Source organism: Rana temporaria, chromosome 4 (genome assembly GCF_905171775.1).
Source record: "Rana temporaria chromosome 4, aRanTem1.1, whole genome shotgun sequence".
Taxonomy (NCBI): Eukaryota; Metazoa; Chordata; class Amphibia; order Anura; family Ranidae; genus Rana; species Rana temporaria.
This window is the reverse complement of record NC_053492.1, coordinates 435,924,483-435,946,634: the sequence shown is the minus strand read 5'-3', so window position 1 is coordinate 435,946,634 and position 22,152 is coordinate 435,924,483. Positions and strand designations below refer to the sequence as shown.

The window sequence follows — 22,152 nt, the reverse complement described above, 5'->3', positions numbered from 1 at the left end:
AATAACAATTGCTGATTATTTCTGACTTTTTAGATTTTGGATATTCTGTTTGGCATTTGATGTAATACTCCGAAGTCTGTTTGCAGCAGAGATATTCCAATGTATGTTCAGTGGCTTCTTATTTCTGTAGTCTTGGACTTGCATAGACTGTGCAGACGAACCCACTTTTAGGTTCAATAAAGTTTTATTACATTTTTTTAGACAAGTATAAACAGAAAGTCAACAGAATCTGATTGAGCGCCCGACAAAGACGACACGATCCATGAAACATAGAATACACACCTTCCCTAACATATAAAAAATAAATGAGTACAAACAGTCACTACTTTAAGAAATGGGTATTGCCAATGTAGGCATTTACAAGGCCAATCCGCGACCCATGATGGTCTCCCCTGGCCTGGACGCCCCCATGGGATCCTGCTACGTCCCCGGCTCAGGGAAGCAACGGGGAGAAGACCAAAACGGACAGGCAAATTACATCAGTACCCAAACCAGCTGATGAACCCACTTTTAATAATGGTAATTACTGCTGGGTATTTCATTTTTTGCAAAAAAAAAAGCCCCAAATAAAAATAAAAAAACGTTTTTCTTAGTGTCTGTCAGAACATTTTCTAAATAAGTAATTTTTCTCTTTCACTAATGTTTGCTGATGAGGTGGCACTTTATAGGCGGCACTGATGGGTGACATGGATAGGCGGCCGCAATGATAGGGGGCACTCAATTGGCGGCACTAAAGGGTGGCACTTATGGACACTGAAATGCAGCACTGATTGACATCACTGATAGGCACAGAATGACCTCATTGGGCACAAATTGGCATCAGTGATGGGCATAGACTCACGTCACTCATGGTGTAACGGCTACCCATGTAGTGAGAGGTATCGGCCGTTGGAGACGTCCTTTTCCCTGGCAAGCTGCGATATGCAGGTACCGTCGGTATTTTCACATCGAACGCCCTTTCAAGAAACGAGACGGGCTACGTTTGCAGAGTCAAGCAGGACTCACTTTTAATGCCACATTTTACCTCCTTAATACACATACTTTGAAATAATGATATTCCCTTGAGCCAATCAGTCGCTAGCCGTTTTGGCTCCTAAACTTAGCTTGATCAGACAATAGAATTCAATTAACCTTTAAAACAATTATCACTCACACATAATCCCCATCAGCATACACCTCACAGGGGGCTGTTACCTACACCAAAGAGAGTTCATTAGCTATGCAAAGGGTACATTAGCATTCAGCAGTGCAAGAGACCCTTGTCCAATTGTGACAAGCCATGCAGTTCCTTGTAGTCCTCCCTGCATGAAGATTATCGATGTCCCGGCAGCATGCATAGGTCCGTTACACTACTCCCCTTTTGTGGAACACTCCGGCAGACCCGGATTGATCCTTTTCGGATCAACTTGGGGATATCCGGTCTGCTGTTAGGGTAAAAGTTCAGTTTGCCTGGACAGTCCGTCGGCCTTCCCATTGGCTTACCAGGTCGGTAGCTAATGGTGACGGTGAATAATAGAATTTAATTCTGGAACAGTCACTTGCTTTGCTCTCTCAAAGGCTCCCAAAACCTGTTGCTGATGCTCTTGGGACAGATACGGCACCACCTGGATGCAAATCCCATTTAATCTTTTGACAATTTCTGCCTGTTTGTGCATTTCAATGTTCAAGCCACGGGACATCTCATAATACATGACATAGTGTCGTTGCATCTCTGATTTCTCACTGGCCAACTTGTCACATTCCCATTTTAGACTGTGATATTGTGCCGGATCTACAGTACATGTCGGGGAAGGTAGTCTTACCCGGTTCTCAGCAGCAAGCGGGTTGATTCCAGCAACGCGGGTGGTCACGGGACAAGCAGCAGCAGGTGTAGGTAAATAAGCCGAAGTCAGAGGGCCAATGTCGTTGCCCAGCACCACCTCGGCAGGTAGGTTGTCCATGATACCAACTGTGGTCTTTCCTGACCCGGCTCCCCAGTCTAAGTGCACCCGGGCGGTGGGTACGCGAAATACAGCACCCCCTGCGACCCGGACGGCAACTGTGCGAGTGGACACGTTCTCTGGCTTTACCAGATGTTTTTGAATCAGAGTGATAGTAGTCCCGGAATCTCTTAGGCCTTGTGCTACTTGTCCATTCACTCGTACCTCCTGACGGTGATGCTGACGGTTATCCGGAGAGGCCGCTTGTATTGAGTCTGCCTCATACCAAATTCCCAGACATTCCTCAGGGCCCCCCTCGGTCTCCAGGCAGTGGGCCGCAGAGGGACGTGATGGAGTGACCTCTGTGTTGGGTGTTGTGCGTCTCCAATTGTTATGTGTAGCTCTCAAAGGGCAATAACGAGCAATATGTCCCGTGTCGCTGCAGTGATGGCACGTCACCCTAGGCGAATCCCGGGGGTAGTTGCTAGGCCCCTGAGGACGTGGTGGGACTGGAGCCCGAAACTCTGGGCGTGGGGTGACGGTTGGAGTACGCGGTTCTACCTTCTGAGCCAGCCGCATAGTACCCTGGCTTACTTTCCTTGTCTCCACGTACTCATCTGCTAGCCGAGCCGCCTCGTTTAAGTTAGCGGGACGGCAATCTCGTACCCAGTCTTGTATGTCTGCGGCCAGGTCTTGGAAGAAATGTTCCATTAGGAACAGCTGCAATACTTCCTCCCTGGTGTTGGCCTTGCACCCTTGGACCCAAAGGGATGCCACCCTTTGTAACTGGTTGGCCCATTCCATGTGGGAGTCCACAGCCATCTTCTTGGACTCCCGGAAGCGCCGGCGGTAGGCTTCTGGAGTTACGGCGTATCGGGTTAGCAGCGCCTTTTTAACTTGCTGGTATTGTAAAATATCCTCTGGAGCGAGAGCCCGAAAGGCTTCATTGGCTTTGCCCGACAATTTCCCCGACAAAATAGTGACCCATTGGTCTGGTGGTACCTGGTGTAGTGAGCACTGCCTCTCAAAATCCGCCAAATATCCATCGATTTCCTCCTCACTTTCTACAAAAGCTTTAAATGCAGTGAACGGTATTTTCTTTCCTGTAGCAGCAGGTGGGGGGGTAGGAACTGCAGGTGTAATGGGCTGTCTCGCTCTTACCAGTTCCAATTCTTGTCCCCTCTTCGTTTGTATCTCCTCCCTTGCTTCCCGGAACAGCTGGTTTATTAGTTCCACGGACGTTTCTGGATACAAGGATAATCTCCGCTGTACAATCCAAGTAATTACATCTTCTTTGCTGACAGGTGCAAGGGGCTCAGTTCCTTCCATGGATCCATCCATTTCGTCCAGCCCCAGCAGTTCAGCTATCAGCTCCCTCCGTGGTCTGTTGCTGGCGCTCCTACCACGACTCTCCAATAGATCTTTTAGTGTGGATCTTTTCAGCCTGGCGTACTGCGACTCCATTCAGCACTTGCTCTTTGGATAAAAGGACCATCCCACCGCTGCCAACCAATGTAACGGCTACCCATGTAGTGAGAGGTATCGGCCGTTGGAGACGTCCTTTTCCCTGGCAAGCTGCGATATGCAGGTACCGCCGGTATATCCCATCGAACGCCCTTTCAAGAAACGAGACGGGCTACGTTTGCAGAGTCAAGCAGGACTCACTTTTAATGCCACATTTTACCTCCTTAATACACATACTTTGAAATAATGACATTCCCTTGAGCCAATCAGTCGCTAGCCGTTTTGGCTCCTAAACTTAGCTTGATCAGACAATAGAATTCAATTAACCTTTAAAACAATTATCACTCACACATAATCCCCATCAGCATACACCTCACAGGGGGCTGTTACCTACACCAAAGAGAGTTCATTAGCTATGCAAAGGGTACATTAGCATTCAGCAGTGAAAGAGACCCTTGTCCAATTAACCCTTTGAGCTCAGAATATAATGTGGTACATCCAATTGTGACAAGCCATGCAGTTCCTTGTAGTCCTCCCTGCATGAAGATTATCGATGTCCCGGCAGCATGCATAGGTCCGTTACACATGGGTACTGGTTGGTATCACCAGATGGGCATTAAGTGACATTACTGATGAGCACTGTTGGGGCTGCACTGTAATTTGCGCACTGATTACCTGTACAGGTCTCCCCTGTGAGGAGATGCCGCTGATCGACTGTCCTTGCCTCACACTTTGTCAGTGTGAGGTGATGAGAGCCGATATACGGCATCTCCTTGTTTACATGCGATCAGCTTGTGATTGGACACAGTTGATCACATGGGTAAAGAGCCGGGGCTCTTTACCAAGTTAAGGGTCACGTCATGTCCCAGGGACACAGCGAGCCCACCATTGCAGTGCTGTGTGCCCCCATTTGTCTATACGACAGGCAGGTTAAAGAAGAATTCCAGGTATAGATATTTTCTTCATGGTTACAATAAGCCAGCTTGGACCAATGTAAGTATGTATATACCGTACCTGGCCAATGCCTCTGGAAGCTGGAAATTACTGAAGTAGTTACTGCTACTCCAGTGATCTCCACTTACTTTTGGGTATGTTGTGAGTGGCTACCATGCTGCATTTTGAACACAGGAGGTTGGTTGCTCGACACAAGTGCCATTCAGAGACGGCTTTACATTTTTTACATTTTTGTTTACTGAATGCAAAGTGTTTTGTGACTCGATAAGGTGGAGAGTTAGGGGAGGCGATGTCTTGCTCTCCACCTTGTCCAATCAGAGAAAGTTTTGCATTCCTGGAATTCCTCTTTGAGTGGCTGGGATGTTTTACAGACAATGGCCCGGATTCACGTAGCACTTACGCCGACATATCTCGAGATATGCCGCGTAAGTGTAAATATGCACCGTCGTATCTGTGCGCCGTGCCCACAAAACTAGATACGTCTGAAAATAGGACCGATGTAACTTGTCTACGCCGGAGTATCGTGGGCGCATATTTACGCTGGGCGCATTTGCCACTCACATTGATTTTGCATTCACATATGCAAATGAGGGAGATACGCCGATTCACGAACGTCCGTCCGTCCGATGCAGGCTACGACTTGTGCGCGTAAGTCGTACGTCCGGCGTAAAGTTATGCCCCATATATGAGGTGCAACCCATGCAAAGGTATGGATCAGGGAACATAAGCCGTCGTATTTTACGTCGTTTACGTAGAACGTGAATATGACTAGGCGTAGGTTACGTTCACGCGGTAGACAGTGATCCGGCGTATCTTAGGCAGTTGTTCCGACGTGATTCTGAGCATGCGCACTGGGATGCGTCCACGGGACGGCGCATGCGCCGTTCGTACGGCTTATCACTTGCATGGGGTCACGCTTCATTTAAATGGATCACGCCCACTTCCACCTACTTTGAATTAGGCTGGCTTGCGCCTACGAATTTACGTTACGCCAGCGCAACATTGGGAGCATTTGCTTTGTGAATTCCATGCTTGCCTCTCTCCGTTGCGTCGGCGTAGCGTAAAAGATATACACTACGGCGGCATATATATGCGCCGATGTATGTGAATCCGGGCCAATGTGTCAGGATCTGGGCCATATGTCTAAGAAACGGACATACTGACATTTAAACACCATTTCCTTGTTTGCCAGATTTAGGATCCTATATGCCAGGCATCCTTTCCTACACTATAAGGACCTGCTAATCTGCTAAACTAATCTGACCATCATCAAATGAGATACTTAATACAATTTTAAACAAAAGTGCCATATTTCTGGTAGAGAAAGGTGAACAAGCTCACCCAAAATAAGGACATTTGCATCTGTCATAGTGATGCGCAGTTTTTGTGCGCCGCTTCTGTGTACATCTCTTTATAAATGTGGTACTCCAGTAATATACAGCAAATACAGCTGAAACATATTCAACAATGCTTGAACTGAGAAAGGGGCGTGTCAGCAAATATTCCTTTTGAAGAAAACCGTCAAACCTGCTGCATTTTAAAACATGTTTGCTTTTGTTACCTAACAAATTTTTGCTGCCTGATTAATTTTTGATTTATTCACAATATGATATTTCACTCATCACAGACCTGAAAATTTTGTATTGTCTGAAAGCAGAGGACCTATATAAAAAAAATGATGGTCGTCATAAAAAATAATTATGTTGCATAAAAATAATTATGTTGCATACAAAATAATAATTTTTAAATAATTTTGAAAATAATAATTTTGAAAATAATAATTATGAAATATATTTTTATATATATTTTTTTATGCAAACATACAAGATATAATCTCATTATTTTTAAATATAAAGGTTGCCAAGCTAATTACGGTAATTATCAGATGTATCAATATTCAAAACTACAAGCATTTGCTAAACTTAATATAACCTGAAATTGTAAACAGGGGGCAATTTATTTTTATAAAATCTTTATCGCTCATCACTTTGATTCTAATGCCGCATACACACGGTCGTATTTCGGCATGAAAAAAAACAACATTTTTTAAAACGTAATTTAAAATCATCGTGTGTGGGCTTCACATCGTTTTTCGGCTTCTGAAAAACGAAAAAAAAAAAAAAATTCGAACCTGCTGCATTTTTTTATGTCGTTTTTCAAAATGTCTTTTTTCGTGTTGTAAAAAATGATCGTGTGTGGGCAAAAACGACGTTTTAAACCAGCGCATGCCCAAAAGCAAGTGATGAGACGGGAGCGCTCGTTCTGGTAAAACTACCATTCATAATGGAGTAAGCACATTCATCACGCTGTAACAGACAAAAAAGTGCGAATCGTCTTTTACTAACACGGAATCAGCTAAAAGCAGCCCAAAGGCGAATAGAACTTCCCCTTTAGCGTGCCGTTGTACGTGTTGTACGTCACCGCGCTTTGTTCATAATTTTTCAAAAATGATGGTGTGTGGGCAACGTTGTTTTTAATGATGAAGTTGGAAAAACGTCGTTTTTTTTTTCATTTTTTTTTCATGCCGAAAAACGACCGTGTGTACGCGGCATCAGGGCTCATGCACACGGGACATTTTTACAGTTGCTGCTTGGGGTGTTTTGATGTTTTTTTTTAACTACCTCTAAAAGCCCTCCATGTTAGCCTATGTGTCCATGCACACAAACTGTCATTGGTGTTTGGAGGCATAAGCGTTTATGGGCAGTAGAAAAAAATGACAGCTTGTGCTTCCAGGAGCTTTAAAAACAAAAAACACATCAAGCCACGTTTAACTGCGTTTGCCTTTTTTTAGGCGTTTTTACATTATAAATGTAAGGTAATGTAATGAAAAACCGCTAACGTGAAAAAAAATGCAGGAAAACGCGCAATAACGATAAAACTGTGGCTAAAAGTTAAAAAAAAAATCGCGTTTTTACCACCGCTGTTGCGCTTGTGTTTTTAAAACGTCCGGTGTGCATGAGCCCTAAACGATGAGCAAAAAAATGTTGTATCGTGTGTGTGTCCAATATGTATTCTGTCATAGGCCTTTACAAACGTACATACATTGTAACTGCTTGTAGGTTTGATTTGGTTGAGCTTTTAAATTTGTTTATTTTGGGCCAGATCCACAAACGAATTACGCTGGCGTATCTATGGATACGCCACGTAATTTTTAAAATGCCCCGTCGTATCTGTGTTTTGTATCCACAAAACAAGATACGACTGAATCTGGGCTCGATCCGACTGGCGTACGTCTTAGTACGCCGTCGGATCGTAGGTGCATATTTACGCTGGCCGCTAGGTGGCGTTTCCGTCAAATTCCGCGTCGAGTTTGCAAATTAGCTAGATACGGCGATCCATGAACGTACGTCCAGCCGGCGCATTTTTTTACGTCGTTTCCGTAAGACTTTTTTCGGCGTATAGTTACCCCTGCTATATGAGGCGTATCCTATGTTAAGTATGGCCGTCGTTCCTGCGTCGAATTTTGAAAATGTTACGTCGTTTGCGTAAGTCGTCCGCGAATAGGGCTTTGCGTAGAATGACGTCAACGCTGTAAGCATTGGCTTGTTGCGGGTTAATTTCGAGCATGCGCACTGGGATACCCCCACGGACGGCGCATGCGCAGTTAGAAAAAACATAATTTACGTTGGGTCAACATAAAACACGCCCCCATCACATCCATTTGAATTGCGTGCCCTTACGCCGCCTAAGTTACACTACGCCGCCGTAACTTATGACGAAAATTCTTTCAGGATACAAAAAAAACCTGTAAGTTACAGCGGCGTAGCGCATCAGAGATACGCTACGCCGGACGGAAGAATGCGCCACGCTACGTGGATCTGCCCCTTTGTTTTTATCATGTGTTTTTTTTTTTTTCAATAAGCGTAACTTTTTTTTTACTTTATTAGGATAGCTCCATCTAGGAGTCTGACACTGGCTGTCACAAATAAGAGCTCTCGACAAGTCCCCTTTAAGAAGCCAACATTCACGCTGCCAGGCGTCTCCCAAAGAAGCCCAGCAGGTGGCACTCTGCTCCTAACTTTTCTCGCTCTTGTCATTCCCTGTCAATAAACGAAGTTTAACTTTCTAATAAGAGCCACAGACGTTGCAGCCATCACTAGACGTTTATCCTTTCCATCCCTTCCTATACAAAGGGCTTGAAGCCCCGCGCTTTTCTCTGGTGCATTACACCTGAAATTCTAAAGTCGCGCGTTTGACCGAACACTTTTTCCCAACACTTTAAAGCCGAGTCTCGTAGTCACTTTGATGAACATCCAAACCGAGATCGCTCTGCCCAGCCTCGGAGAACTTGCCGTTTTGTTCCCAAACTCACTGGGGAAAGGTGCCCTTATGAATCATTCACTGTCCGCAAAATCCGTGACACCGCTTGAAAGGATGGCTTTGTGTTTTTGCCAGCGATATTACTTTACTGTTTAAATACAACCAAAAAAAAAAAGGGGTGACAAACAGTGGCATGGTAATGTGACACGGCTTTTGTTATAGTCAAACCGCTTGACAGGCGAGGTGTTTTGTAAATAAATGAAGGGTTTGGGTTTGATGTATTTGGGGGGGGGGGGGGGGGGGGGGTCTGAGCAGTTAAGTTTATCAGTTGGTTAGGATGAAAATGATTCACTTCTGTTCAAACAGTCCTTTGCTCCCGTCTACCCCCTGGGACCTTTTATCTCTCATTCGGCTCCAAAACACCATCCACCTGCCCTCCTCCTGACTAATTATTGCAATATATCTTTTATCTGCCGGTCCCATGCCTTGGTATTTGCAGTGTGCAAAGTAAAAATTCCCGCAATACTCAGAAAGTTGTGTGTGTTCCAGGCCAGCGGGGAGGGCCGGGATCTGACCCCTCTCTATTAATAAGTCAACATTTTCCATAAGTACAAAACATGACGTCTTGTAAAGGGGAATTACATTGGCAACCACATTATCGCTCAAAAGGCAAGCATAGTATATTCACAGAAATGTATTCTATGACCTTACAGTTTATCTCCCATATTTTTGTTATTCTATGTATGTTGTATTATTATATGTCATTCACTGTGTGTGTAAATGTATGTGTGTGTGTGTGTATATGTGTGTGTGTGTGTGTGTGTGTGTGTGTGTATATATATATATATATATATATATATATATATATATATATATATAGTGTGCGTAATAAAATATATATATTATATGTGTGTGTGTAAATGTATGTATGTGTGTGTGTGTGTGTATATATATATACAGTGATGAAAATAAGTATTTGAACACCCTGCTATTTTGCAAGTTCTCCCACTTGGAAATCATGGAGGGGTCTGAAATTGTTATCGTAGGTGCATGTCCACTGTGAGAGACATAATCAAAAAAAAAAATCCAGAAATCACAATGTATGATTTTTTTAAACTATTTATTTGTATGATACAGCTGCAAATAAGTATTTGAACACCTGAGAAAAACAATGTTAATATTTGGTACATTAGCCTTTGTTTGCAATTACAGAGGTCAAACGTTTCTTGTAGTTTTTCACCAGGTTTGCACACACTGGAGGAGGGATTTTGGCCCACTCCTCCACACAGATCTTCTCTAGATCAGTCAGGTTTCTGGGCTGTCGCTGAGAAACACGGAGTTTGAGCTCCCTCCAAAGATTCTCTATTGGGTTTAGGTCTGGAGACTGGCTAGGCCACGCCAGAACCTTGATATGCTTCTTACAGAGCCACTCCTTGGTTATCCTGGCTGTGTGCTTCGGGTCATTGTCATGTTGGAAGACCCAGCCTCGACCCATCTTCAAAGCTCTAACTGAGGGAAGGAGGTTGTTGCCCAAAATCTCGCAATACATGGCCCCGGTCATCCTCTCCTTAATACAGTGCAGTCGCCCTGTCCCATGTGCAGAAAAACACCCCCAAAGCATGATGCTACCACCCCCATGCTTCACAGTAGGGGTGGTGTTCTTGGGATGGTACTCATCATTCTTCTTCCTCCAAACACGGTTAGTGGAATTATGACCAAAAAGTTCTATTTTGGTCTCATCTGACCACATGACTTTCTCCCATGACTCCTCTGAATCATCCAAATGGTCATTGGCAAACTTAAGACGGGCCTTGACATGTGCTGGTTTAAGCAGGGGAACCTTCCGTGCCATGCATGATTTCAAACCATGACGTCTTAGTGTATTACCAACAGTAACCTTGGAAACGGTGGTCCCAGCTCTTTTCAGGTCATTGACCAGCTCCTCCCGTGTAGTCCTGGGCTGATTTCTCACCTTTCTTAGGATCATTGAGACCCCACGAGGTGAGATTTTGCATGGAGCCCCAGTCCGAGGGAGATTGACAGTCATGTTTAGCTTCTTCCATTTTCTAATGATTGCTCCAACAGTGGACCTTTTTTCACCAAGCTGCTTGGCAATTTCCCCGTAGCCCTTTCCAGCCTTGTGGAGGTGTACAATTTTGTCTCTAGTGTCTTTGGACAGCTCTTTGGTCTTGGCCATGTTAGTAGTTGGATTCTTACTGATTGTATGGGGTGGACAGGTGTCTTTATGCAGCTAATGACCTCAAACAGGTGCATCTAATTTAGGATAATAAATGGAGTGGAGGTGGACATTTTAAAGGCAGACTAACAGGTCTTTGAGGGCCAGAATTCTAGCTGATAGACAGGTGTTCAAATACTTATTTGTAGCTGTATCATACAAATAAATAGTTAAAAAATCATAATTGTGATTTCTGAAAAAAAAAAATTTGATTATGTCTCTCACAGTGGACATGCACCTACGATGACAATTTCAGACCCCTCCATGATTTCCAAGTGGGAGAACTTGCAAAATAGCAGGGTGTTCAAATACTTATTTTCCTCACTGTATATATTGGTGTGCGTAATAAATATATATATTATATGTGTGTGTGTAAATGTGTATGTGTGTGTGTGTATATCTATATAATAATAATAATGGACACACCTTCTCATTCAAAGAGTTTTCTTTATTTTCATGACTATGAAAATTGTAGATTCACACTGAAGGCATCAAAACTATGAATGAACACATGTGGAATTATACATAACAAAAAAGTGTGAAACAACTGAAAATATATTTCATATTCTAGGTTCTTCAAAGTAGCCACCTTTTGCTTTGATTACTGCTTGGCACACTCTTGGCATACTCTTGATGAGCTTCAAGAGGTAGTCACCTGGCGCAGCACCCCATCACTCTCCTTCTTGGTCAAATAGCCCTTACACAGCCTGGAGGTGTGTTTGGGGTCATTGTCCTGCTGAAAAAGAAATGATGGTCCAACTAAACGCAAACCGGATGGAATAGCATGCCGCTGCAAGATGCTGTGGTAGCCATGCTGGTTCAGTATGCCTTCAATTTTGAATAAATCCCCAACAGTGTCACCAGCAAAGCACCCCACACCATCACACCTCCTCCTCCATGCTTCACGGTGGGAACCAGGCATGTAGAGTCCATCCGTTCACCTTTTCTGCGTCGCACAAAGACACGGGGGTTGGAACCAAAGATCTCAAGTTTGGACTCATCAGACCAAAGCACAGATTTCCACTGGTCTAATGTCCATCCCTTGTGTTCTTTATCCCAAACAAGTCTCTTCTGCTTGTTGCCTTTCTTTAGCAGTGGTTTCCTAGCAGATATTCTACCATGAAGGCCTGATTCACACAGTCTCCTCTTACCAGTTCTAGAGATGTGTCTGCTGCAAAAGGTGGAAGAACCTAGAATATGAAATATATTTTTAGTTGTTTCACACGTTTTTGTTATGTATACTTCCACATGTGTTATTCATAGTTTTGATGCCTTCAGTGTGAATCTGCAATTTTCATAGTCATGAAAATAAAGGAAACTCTTTGATTGAGAAGGTGTGTCCAAACTTTTGGTCTGTACTGTGTGTGTGTATGTGTGTGTGTGTGTGTGTGTGTGTGTGTGTATATATATATATATATATATATATATATATATATATATATATATATATATATATATATATATATATGTGTGTAATTGTATATATATATAATGTGTGTGTGTGTGTAATTTTATATATATATATATATATATATATATATACATATACACAGTGGAACCTTGGATTACGAGCATAATCTGTTCCAGGAGACTGCTCGTAATCCAAAGTACTCGTATATCAAAACGAGTTTCTCATTGAAGTCAATAAAAAAGGCCAAACGCGGTACTGCACTCTGCTTTGGCCTGAATCCTGCTCGTTTTTTCATACAGTGCTCGTATTGCGAAACGCTTGTTGGGCGCGTTACTCGGAATCCAAGGTTCCACGGTGTGGGTGTGGGTGTGTGTGTGTGTATATATATATATATACACACACATGCGCACACACACACAATTATTATATTATATATACACGTATATATATATATATATATATATATATATATATATATATATATATATATATATATATATATATATATATATATATATTCCTAGATTGTAAGTTCTAATAAGCAAGGCCCTCTGATTCGTCCTGTGTTGAATTGTATTGTAATTGTACTGTCTGCCCTACTGTTGTAAAGCGCTGCGCAAACTGTCGGTGCTATATAAATCCTGTATAATTCTAATATACTATATTACCAAAAGTATTGGGACGCCTGCCTTTACATGAACTTTAATGGCATCCCAGTCTTAGTCTGTAGGGTTCAATATTGAGTTGGCCCACCCTTTACAGCTATAACAGCTTCAACTCTGATGGGAAGGCTGTCCACAAGGTTTAGGAGTGTGTCTATGGGAATGTTTGACCATTCTTCCAGGAGCACATTTGTGAGGTCAGGCACTGATGTTGGACAAGAAGGCCTGGCTCGCAGTCTCTGCTCAAATTTATCCCAAAGGTGTTCTATCGGGTTGAGGTTAGGACTCTGTGCAGGCCAGTTCTACCTGCATTGTTCAGATTACTTAGGCAACCTGGTGCCCTACAGCTGTTGTGGAACTACATTTCCCATAAGGCATTGCAAGGCTGGCAGTTAGAATTACTTCTAGAGGCATGATGGGACTTGTAGTTCTGCAACAGCTGGAGGGCCCCAGGTTGCCTACCCCTGACTTAGAGCAACAACACAGCAAGCAGAACAGGATGGCTTTTCAACTAATAATCCTTTATATGACACCCATTTGCTATCTTAAGTCCATGATGAAAAGAGACTTTAAAAAATGGAAGCCAAGTGAAAAGAGCATCTGAAATGTGAAGACAAGGAAGATGTTCCATTATCATTACAGAGACATCTGGTGTATAGGAGGCTGTGTGCGCGAGGGGCAATTCCTACCAGGAGAATGTGTCTCTTACTGTCAGTACAAATGTCATGTTGTTCTGTGCTAAGGTGACCCACAAGTGACATGAATTGCCCAAGCACTGGTCTAAATGACACATTAGTTAATGGCAAGAGACATTCCTACCAGCTACTAAGATTTCTTAAACACTACAGGCTGTTAACTCTTTTATGAGGAATGCCCATAGATTTGTAAGCAGAGCACATTAAAATGGCCAAGAAGAGAAGAAGTCTGTATCAGCCCCACTGACCTATCCCAAGGGGGTGAGATGGATTGCACAGGCTTTAAATCCTTGTCTAAATGCTATGCTGCTCTTTAGATGAGCTGGGGCTTTGTCTGCTCCTCTCTTGTCTCCTCTTTATAAAACAAATCTGGTACCACACATGAAACTCTGACAACAGGTAAAACACACAAGGAGATCATTTAACCACTTAAGACCCGGACCATTACGCAGGTAAAGGACCTGGCCAGTTTTTGCGATTCGGCGCTGCGTCGCTTTGACTGACAATTGCGCGGTCGTGCGATGTGGCTCCCAAACAAAATTGGCGTCCTTTTTTCCCCACAAATAGAGCTTTCTTTTGGGGGTATTTGATCTCCTCTGCGGTTTTTATTTTTTGCGCTATTAAACAAAAATAGAGTGACAATTTTGAAAAAAAAAATCAATATTTTTTACTTTTTGCTATAATAAATATCCCCAAAAAAGATATAAAAAAAAAACATTTTTTTTTCTCAGTTTAGGCCGATAGTATTCTTGTACATATTTTTGGTAAAAAAAATCGCAATAAGCGCTTATCGTTTGGTTTGCGCAGAATTTATAGCGTTTACAAAATAGGGGATAGTTTTATTGCATTTTTATTAATATTTTTTTTTTTTACTACTAATGGCGGCGATCAGCGATTTATGGCATTATGGCGGATACATCGGACAATTTTGACACAGCAAAAAATGCTATAAAAATGCACTGATTACTGTGAAAATGACAATTGCAGTTTGGGAGTTAACCACTAAGGGGGCGCTGAAGGGGTTAAGTGTGACCTCATATGTGTTTCTAACTGGGGCGGGGCTGGACGTGTGACATCATTGATCGCCTTTCCCTATATCAGGGAACAGACGATCAATGACAGCGCCACAGTGAAATTTACACACAGCTCTCCCCATTCTTCAGCTCCGGGGACCGATCGCAAGACTCCGCGGTCACGGAGCTTCGGACCGGGTCGCGGGTGCGCGCCTGAGACCCACGGCTGGGCGCTTAAAGAGGACGTACAGGTACGTGCTTGTGCCCAGCCGTGCCATTCTGCCGACATATATGTGCAGGAGGCGGTCCTTAAGTGGTTAAACCAACCAAACTTTGTTTAAAGGTTTCCTGTTCTTCTGTCTGTAACTACACACAGTAATGTGAGGCTTTCTCCCTGGTGTGGAGAAAGTCTCTTGAGGGGGAGGGGGCGAGCAGAAGTGTCGGGACACTCTCTAATTTGCAGATAGAGAAAGGAGCTGTGTGTTAGTGGGTGTCCTGACACTCCTGCTCGCCCTCTCCCCCTTTAAGAGGCTTTCTCCACACCAGGGAGAAAGCCTTGCATTACTGTGTGTAGTTACAGACAGAAGAACAGGAAGTGAGGATTTCTCTGAAGAAATAATGACATTTAAAAGCAAAATGGAAGGATGAGGTAAGTGAAGGAGGACTGCACTAAGGTAAAGGAAGCTATTTAGGAAAAACATTTTTTTACCTTTACAACCCCTTTAAACAAGCTAAATACATTCTAGGTACCAGAAAGAAAGTGTTCAATGATTTAAAGTTTGATATCTTTCTAAAGCATCCACAGCCTGTGTAGAAAGGCCTTCCCCCTACCAGCAGCTGCAGAGAATGACCCTTAGGCCTCGTACACACGACAGAGAAACTCGACGTGCTTGGCACGTCGAGTTCCTCGTCTCGTTTTGGGATGAAGCCGCCGAAGAGCTCGGCGGGCCGCCTTCTCCTATAGAACAACGCGGCCAACGAGAAAATAGAGAACATGTTCTCTATTTTCTCGTCGAGCTCCTCGGCGGCTCCATCGAGCCAAAACTGTACAGACGACAGAGATTCTCGGCAGAATCCGGGTTTTGACCGAGTTTCTCGGCGAATTCTGCCGAGAATCTCTGTCGTGTGTACGAGGCCTTACTATCTGTGTAGAGGCAGCAGTCTCTCTGCACACCCGTACTGAGTCATACTTATAGCGCTACAACCCACAAAGCTCATACTTTCTAATGATTTCAGATATCTGGCCCTGACTCAGTAGGGGGCTTGTTGGACCTCTGCAGAGAGATCACTGCTTCAAAACCGAGAACAAGGATCCTTCCTTGAAGCATGTTGACAGGTGGTAGACTTTTCTATTTAGTGGCTCAACGCGATTGGCACTGCGCTGACAAGCCATTCACCTCTGCAGCCAGGGGTTCGGATCCCGATCTCGGCTACATGTGAATTGAGTTTGGTGGTCTCAGCCCGGCTCCCGGTGGGTGTGCTATGCGAGGTAAGCCTGCACTTAGTACGCCCACCCCCCTCCCGCAAAAACCACCACACTTACATGCACTCGAAATTGGGTTAACATGCACGCACTTTGACCACGCGGTCTCTAAAAAAGAGAGGCAAAGGACTAACGGGGCTGGTTGAGCGGGCTAGATCCTCTCACTCCCTTATAGGGAGTCCCTCTGCCCCGTTGGGCTTCAAAGTGGAGCAGGTAGGGCGGGCTGTGTGGGAGGACCCCCTCACACCCACCATTGCCACCCGGGGCATGGAGAAAGGTGGCAGATTGCCTCTGGGGGAGGCCTGCCTACTCCCAAATCCTGCAGTCCGGCTCCTCTCTCGAAAAAAAAAACCTTTAGTCATAATACTACAATGAGATCAAATTATATAAACGATATGAACATTAAAGTAGATGTAAAGCCACTCTCGTCCTTTCTAAACTACTGCCATAGTGCTGATCTATAAGGTTATACATGACTCCTGTATGTATCCTTACCTGACAAATGTCTCCCCTCTGTCTGTTATAAGAACTGAAAAACTGCAGATTCTGGGGGTGGATCTGTAGTCTGGAGCTCGGTGGGTGGAGTCGTGATGTCAGTAGACTCCCCGCCCACCTCTACACTCCCCTTGTCAACATGCATTTTCTTCTATGTGTTCCTTACACTAAATTCTGCTATGATCACTAACATCCTGTCAAAATCCAGAAAAGTAACCACATGACTTCAGAAAAGGAGTGGGGGTGGGAATTAAAAAATAATGCCTGTCCTCCAGGCTAGTGAATGATATATGTAAATAACCTGTCATTCACAGCAAGGGGGCGGAACGGACCAAGGTTTTTCTCTGTAAGTCCGTTTTATTTCACAGAAAAATAAAAGAGGATTGCTCAGAGCTGGATTAACTCTGTGTGGCAAGACTGGGCACAGATGATAGGAAATCTTATACTCTACATTGTGACATAAAACATTTTTTTGGGGGGTTTACATCCACTTTAATGAATAAAATCACCAATAAAGTGAAAAGATGAAACAATATAAATTAAATAATACTGTAATAGAAATGAAAGTCCTCTTCCTAAGGAATGTTCAGGGATCCACTGAGGGGCCAATATAAACAATCATGTGCAAAAATAAAAGTCCACTCCCAAAGGAATATTTAATGGCTCAACTATGGGGTCAGTGTAGGAGATTGTAAAAATAAAACACCAAAGTTCTACATGTAGCCCCGGAAGAAATTACCCTCTTCCTGACCAGAGCACTTTTTGCGATACGGCACTACGTCGCTTTAACTGACAATTGCGCCGTGCAACGTGGTACCCAAACAAAATTGTTTTTATTTTTTGCACTATAAACTACTTTTTTTTTACTTTTTGCTATTATAAATATCCCCCAAAAATATATAAAAAAAAAAACGAATGTCTTCCTCAGTTTAGACCGATATGTATTCTTCTACATATTTTTGGTAAAAAAAAAAACGCAATAAGCGTATATTGATTGGTTTGCACAAAAGTTATAGCGTCTACAAAATAGGGGATAGTTTTATGGCTTTTTTTTTTTACTAATAATGGCGGCAATCTGCGATTTTTTTTTTTTTTTTTTTTTTTACAGCGATCAGTGCTATAAAAATGCACAGATTACTGTGTAAATTACACTGACGATGAATGGGTTAAGTGTTTCCTAGGGAGTGATTCTAACTGTGGGGGGGCTGGGCTACGAGTGACATGACAGTGATCGCTGCTCCCGATTACAGGAAGCAGTAGATCACTGTCCTGTCATTAGGCAGAACAGGGAAATGCCTTGTTTACAAAGGCATCTCCCTGTTCTGCATCTCCGTGACACGATCGCGGGACACTGGTGGATATTGAGTCTGCGGGTCCCGTGGGATTTTCAAAGCAACTTACTTTGCCCACACGAGCCATATTGCTGACGTATATGTGCGTTAGGCGGTCAGCCAGTGGTTAAAGCCCAAACTACCTTGAAGATAGATACGTGAATTCCCTAACCGGATGACCATGATCTACAGATTATAAGAGATCAATCTCTCGGGATACACCAAATGTGAATCATCCCAGGGTATGTTAACAACCTCCACGTCCTCCGTGGAAAGTTTTCCACACACAAGATTCAGTAGAAAATACAAAGCACCATAGGGTAATATTGCTAAAACATATATTTATTTACATGCAAATATACTCGCAAGCATCTCATGGTAATAAAAGCTCAAAAAGGCCACGCTGAGTTACACCAGCAGATGTGATGACATCATGGGCCACTAGCCCCACCCTACGCGTTTTGTCTATGCGAGGGACATCCTCAGGGGACATAAAAAAAGAGTAAAAAAAGTAAATGGTACGACTTTTCCTACCCATTTGTTTTGATGCATATAAAATCTATTTAGCTGATTTAAAACATAAGTTGTAGTTATGCTAATCATAATGTATTTACTTAAATGCTTCTTGAGTCACTGATCTAGAACAAGTATAAAGAATTCTGACACTCGTATACAGTGTGCTGGTTCCTGGTGTGTGTGACACAGCCGGACACTAAGCAATTTCAGAAGGATGCAATAATGGAAACCCCTGTACTTTCAGTAAGTTAATGAGCAGGAAAGGAATGTAGATTGGTGAACTTAGAGACAATACTTATAGAAATTTTCAGGGTGGGAGTGACTATTGTGATGAAGTTTACTACTCTTGAAAGAATAGACAGGGCACAGTGTAGTGGCTGATTCTCAGGCTCTGAATGATGCTGTCACCCTTGTTATGGTGTGACACTGTATAGCACAGCAAGGATGGGTAAATCACAGGGGTAGGTGACGGCAGAACATTTTCTAGCTGTGTTTCCTCTGTGTTTCAAGCTTTTTGTCTGGAGTTGCCCTTTATATTAATAAGGCAGGAACCAATGTGCAGTAGCCCAAACAGCAGCCGTCTGATTACTGTAAGCTGAATATTCTAAACGAATGCAAGGTGAGCTCCTAGTGACTCCAGTTTGTATCCGATACTAATGATCCTGTTTTTGTCCCCAGAGGTTGGAAGCATAGTTGAGGAGACTGAAGCATGTGACTGGTGGAGTCTAGGTGCCCTTCTCTATGAACTGCTCACAAAGAAGGTATGTTTCTTAAAATCTGTAATCAAGTCAAGTCGAGGTCTATTGTCATTCTACTACACGTGAGGACATAAAGTAAAATGAAATGTCGTATCTCACAGGGCCACGGTGCTACATACAAAATAAACATAATTATAAATATACAAAGAGTTAAACACAACAAAGAACTTAAAATTACAAAAAATTATAAACCTTTAAACATCTGCGAACTACGTAACTGTACATATACTGGGGTAGATTGAGCTAGGGGCGCGCACTGTTACGGCGGCGCAGCGTACCGTTTTTACGCTACGCCTCCGTAAATTACTGGAGCAACGCTTCATTCACGAAGCATTTGCTCCGTAATTTGCGGCGGCGTTTCGTAAAAGGGGCCGGCGTAAGCGCGCGTAATTTAAATGATCCCGTAGGGGGCGTGGATCATTTAAATTAGGCGCGTTCCCGAGCCGAACGTACTGCGCATGCTACGTTGGGAAAATTTCCCGACGTGCATTGCGGTAAATGACGTTGCAAGGACGTCATTGGCTTCGACGTGAACGTAAATGGCGTCCAGCGCCATTCACGAACGAGTTACGCAAACTACGCAAGTTTTGAAAATCGCGACGCGGGAACGACGTCCATACTTGCCATTGGCTGCGCCTCCTAATAGCAGGAGCAGCCTTACGGCGAAAACGATGTACGCAAACGACGTTAAAAATGAGCGCCGTGCGTATGTTTGAGAATCGGCGTTAGTATGCAATTTGCATACTCTACGCTGACAACTACGGGTGCGCCACCTAGCGGCCAGCGTCAGATTGCACCCTAAGATACGACGGCATAAGAGACTTATGCCAGTCGTCTCTTAAGGCTACAGTCGGCGTATCAAGCTTTCTGAATACAGAAAGTCGATACGCCGGCGCTACTTAGCAATTACGCTGCGTATCTATGGATACGCAGGCATAATTGCTTGCTGAATCTACCCCACTGTGTATTTCTAATGCCGCGTACACACGCTCGGAATTTCCGACAACAAATGTTCGATGGGAGCCTGTTGTCGTAAATTCCGACCGTGTGTAGGCTCCATCGGACATTTTCTGTCGGAATTTCCGACAAAAAAATTTGAGAACTGGTTCTCAAATTTTCCGACAAACAAAATCCGTTCTCGTAAATTTCGCACAAAATTCCACGCATGCTCTGAATCAAGTACGTCGAGACGGAAACGCTCAGTCTGGTAAAACTAGCGTTCATAATGGAGATGGCACATTCGTCACGCTGTAACGGATTGAAAAGCTCGAGGCTGAAAAGCGCAAATCGGCACTCGCCAAACTTCTACTAACACGAGATTAGCAGAAGGTGCCCAAAGGGTGGCGACCGTGTGTATGCAAGACAAGTTTAAGCCAACATCCATTGCGGAAAAAAAAACACGGTTTTGTTGTCGGAATGTCCGATCGTGTGTACGCGGCATTAGAGTCTTTGTAGCAGCAAGTGTTTATAAAAGTGTCTAGTGCATATTCAAGAGTGAAAAGGAGGGGAAGTAAGACGTTCCTGGTCACAATAGATAGGTCGTAGAAGAGGTTTCGAAGAGAATTTGAGTTAAGGGCTTTCGCAGCCAGGGGCAAAAAACTGTTGAGCATAAAGAAAAGGACAGTTTCCCCAGTGGGGTTTTTAGGCAGCAATTGTTGTTGCTTGTTGTGGGAAATTACAAAGACGTACCAATATTTGTAAAAAAAGTAGAAAAGATATTTATTTTAGCAAGTAGAACAAGTTTGATTATAAAACAATGAGCTCTGGTACAGTTTAAACATTGAGAACACATACATATGATGATAAAGCATCAAAGTTGCATGACATTGATCAACATGATTGGCTGATCTTTAAGTCAAAATGTTCCTGACGCGTTTCGACCCTTGCATGTGAGTCTTCTTCGGAGGAAAAGGTATATGATGCAAACTATAACAAAAAATAGATATATAATAATAGAATACATAATATATAGTACAGTCTGAGTAAAAATATGTTTTAAAGTGTATAGTTACCAACTCACAGGTTGTGTTTCTCAGTTTTATTTGGACCAGAGTAGAATTAAAGTCCTGAGGATCCCTGATAACTTGTCTCCATACGGGTGGTCTGTACCCCCACACGAGAGTCCTCAGAAATGCCCCTTATGAGTGGCCTACAGGAACTCACAGTGTGAGTGGGAAGGAATCCAAATACAGCCAGGGAGCGTGGGCCGGGCAGGTGGGCAGGGGGCCCAGCAAAGCAAGCTGCCTGAGTGATGCCTATTTAAGAGTTCAAAAATAGAGTGGTATGAGTACCAAATTTAGATATATTTTAAAGTATAAAAATAATAATAAATAAATTGTATCAGTAGATGGCGCTAGACTTGCACATGTACCCCATTATAATAGTATATATGTAAAGACGGATATCTAAAATGCCATATAAAACTTAATTATGTAAGTGCATATGGAAAGTTCAGTGGTGTAAAGGAAGGGGTGATGATGGGAAGGGTAATCGAACTTAATTTCGGTTTGTTATATGAAATACAATACAGATCAAATTAGGATACCAAAAATTATTATATATTGGTATAAAGTGTAGTGAATCAAAACAAAAATGTATGTATAGGGATGAATTTCTTAGTGAGTGTGAAATGTGTATATGTGAGTGAATATGTGAGAGACAGGAAAAGTGAAAAAAAAAAAAAAAAAAAAAAAGTTAAAAATTGTTGGGTAGAAATAAATAAATAAATATTAGAATTAAATAAGTGAGTAGATGGGTGGATGGGGATGTGTGAATATGGTAATGAATGGTAAAGGACACAAACAAAAAAGAAAACGAAAATGCTATAAGTGGGGGCTAGTAGGGTGAAAGGTAGATAAATGTGTTAGATAAAAGAGTGCCAGTTAAATTAGTGTAAAAGTGTGCAGCTAGATGATAAAAAAGTGCATTATTAATAATTATTAATTCAGATACAAC

General features: G+C 43.0%; 1 protein-coding gene across 1 annotated transcript in view; it reads left to right on the top strand.

Annotated features, from left to right (window-relative positions):
• The window catches only part of RPS6KC1 (ribosomal protein S6 kinase C1), a 239,590-nt gene that overhangs the window by 191,277 nt on the left and 26,161 nt on the right, over nt 1-22,152 (top strand). Inside the window, exon 14 of the mRNA XM_040351456.1 lies at nt 19,118-19,200. Within this exon, the coding sequence (XP_040207390.1) occupies nt 19,118-19,200 (83 nt within the window). The remainder of the gene's footprint in view (nt 1-19,117; nt 19,201-22,152) is intronic.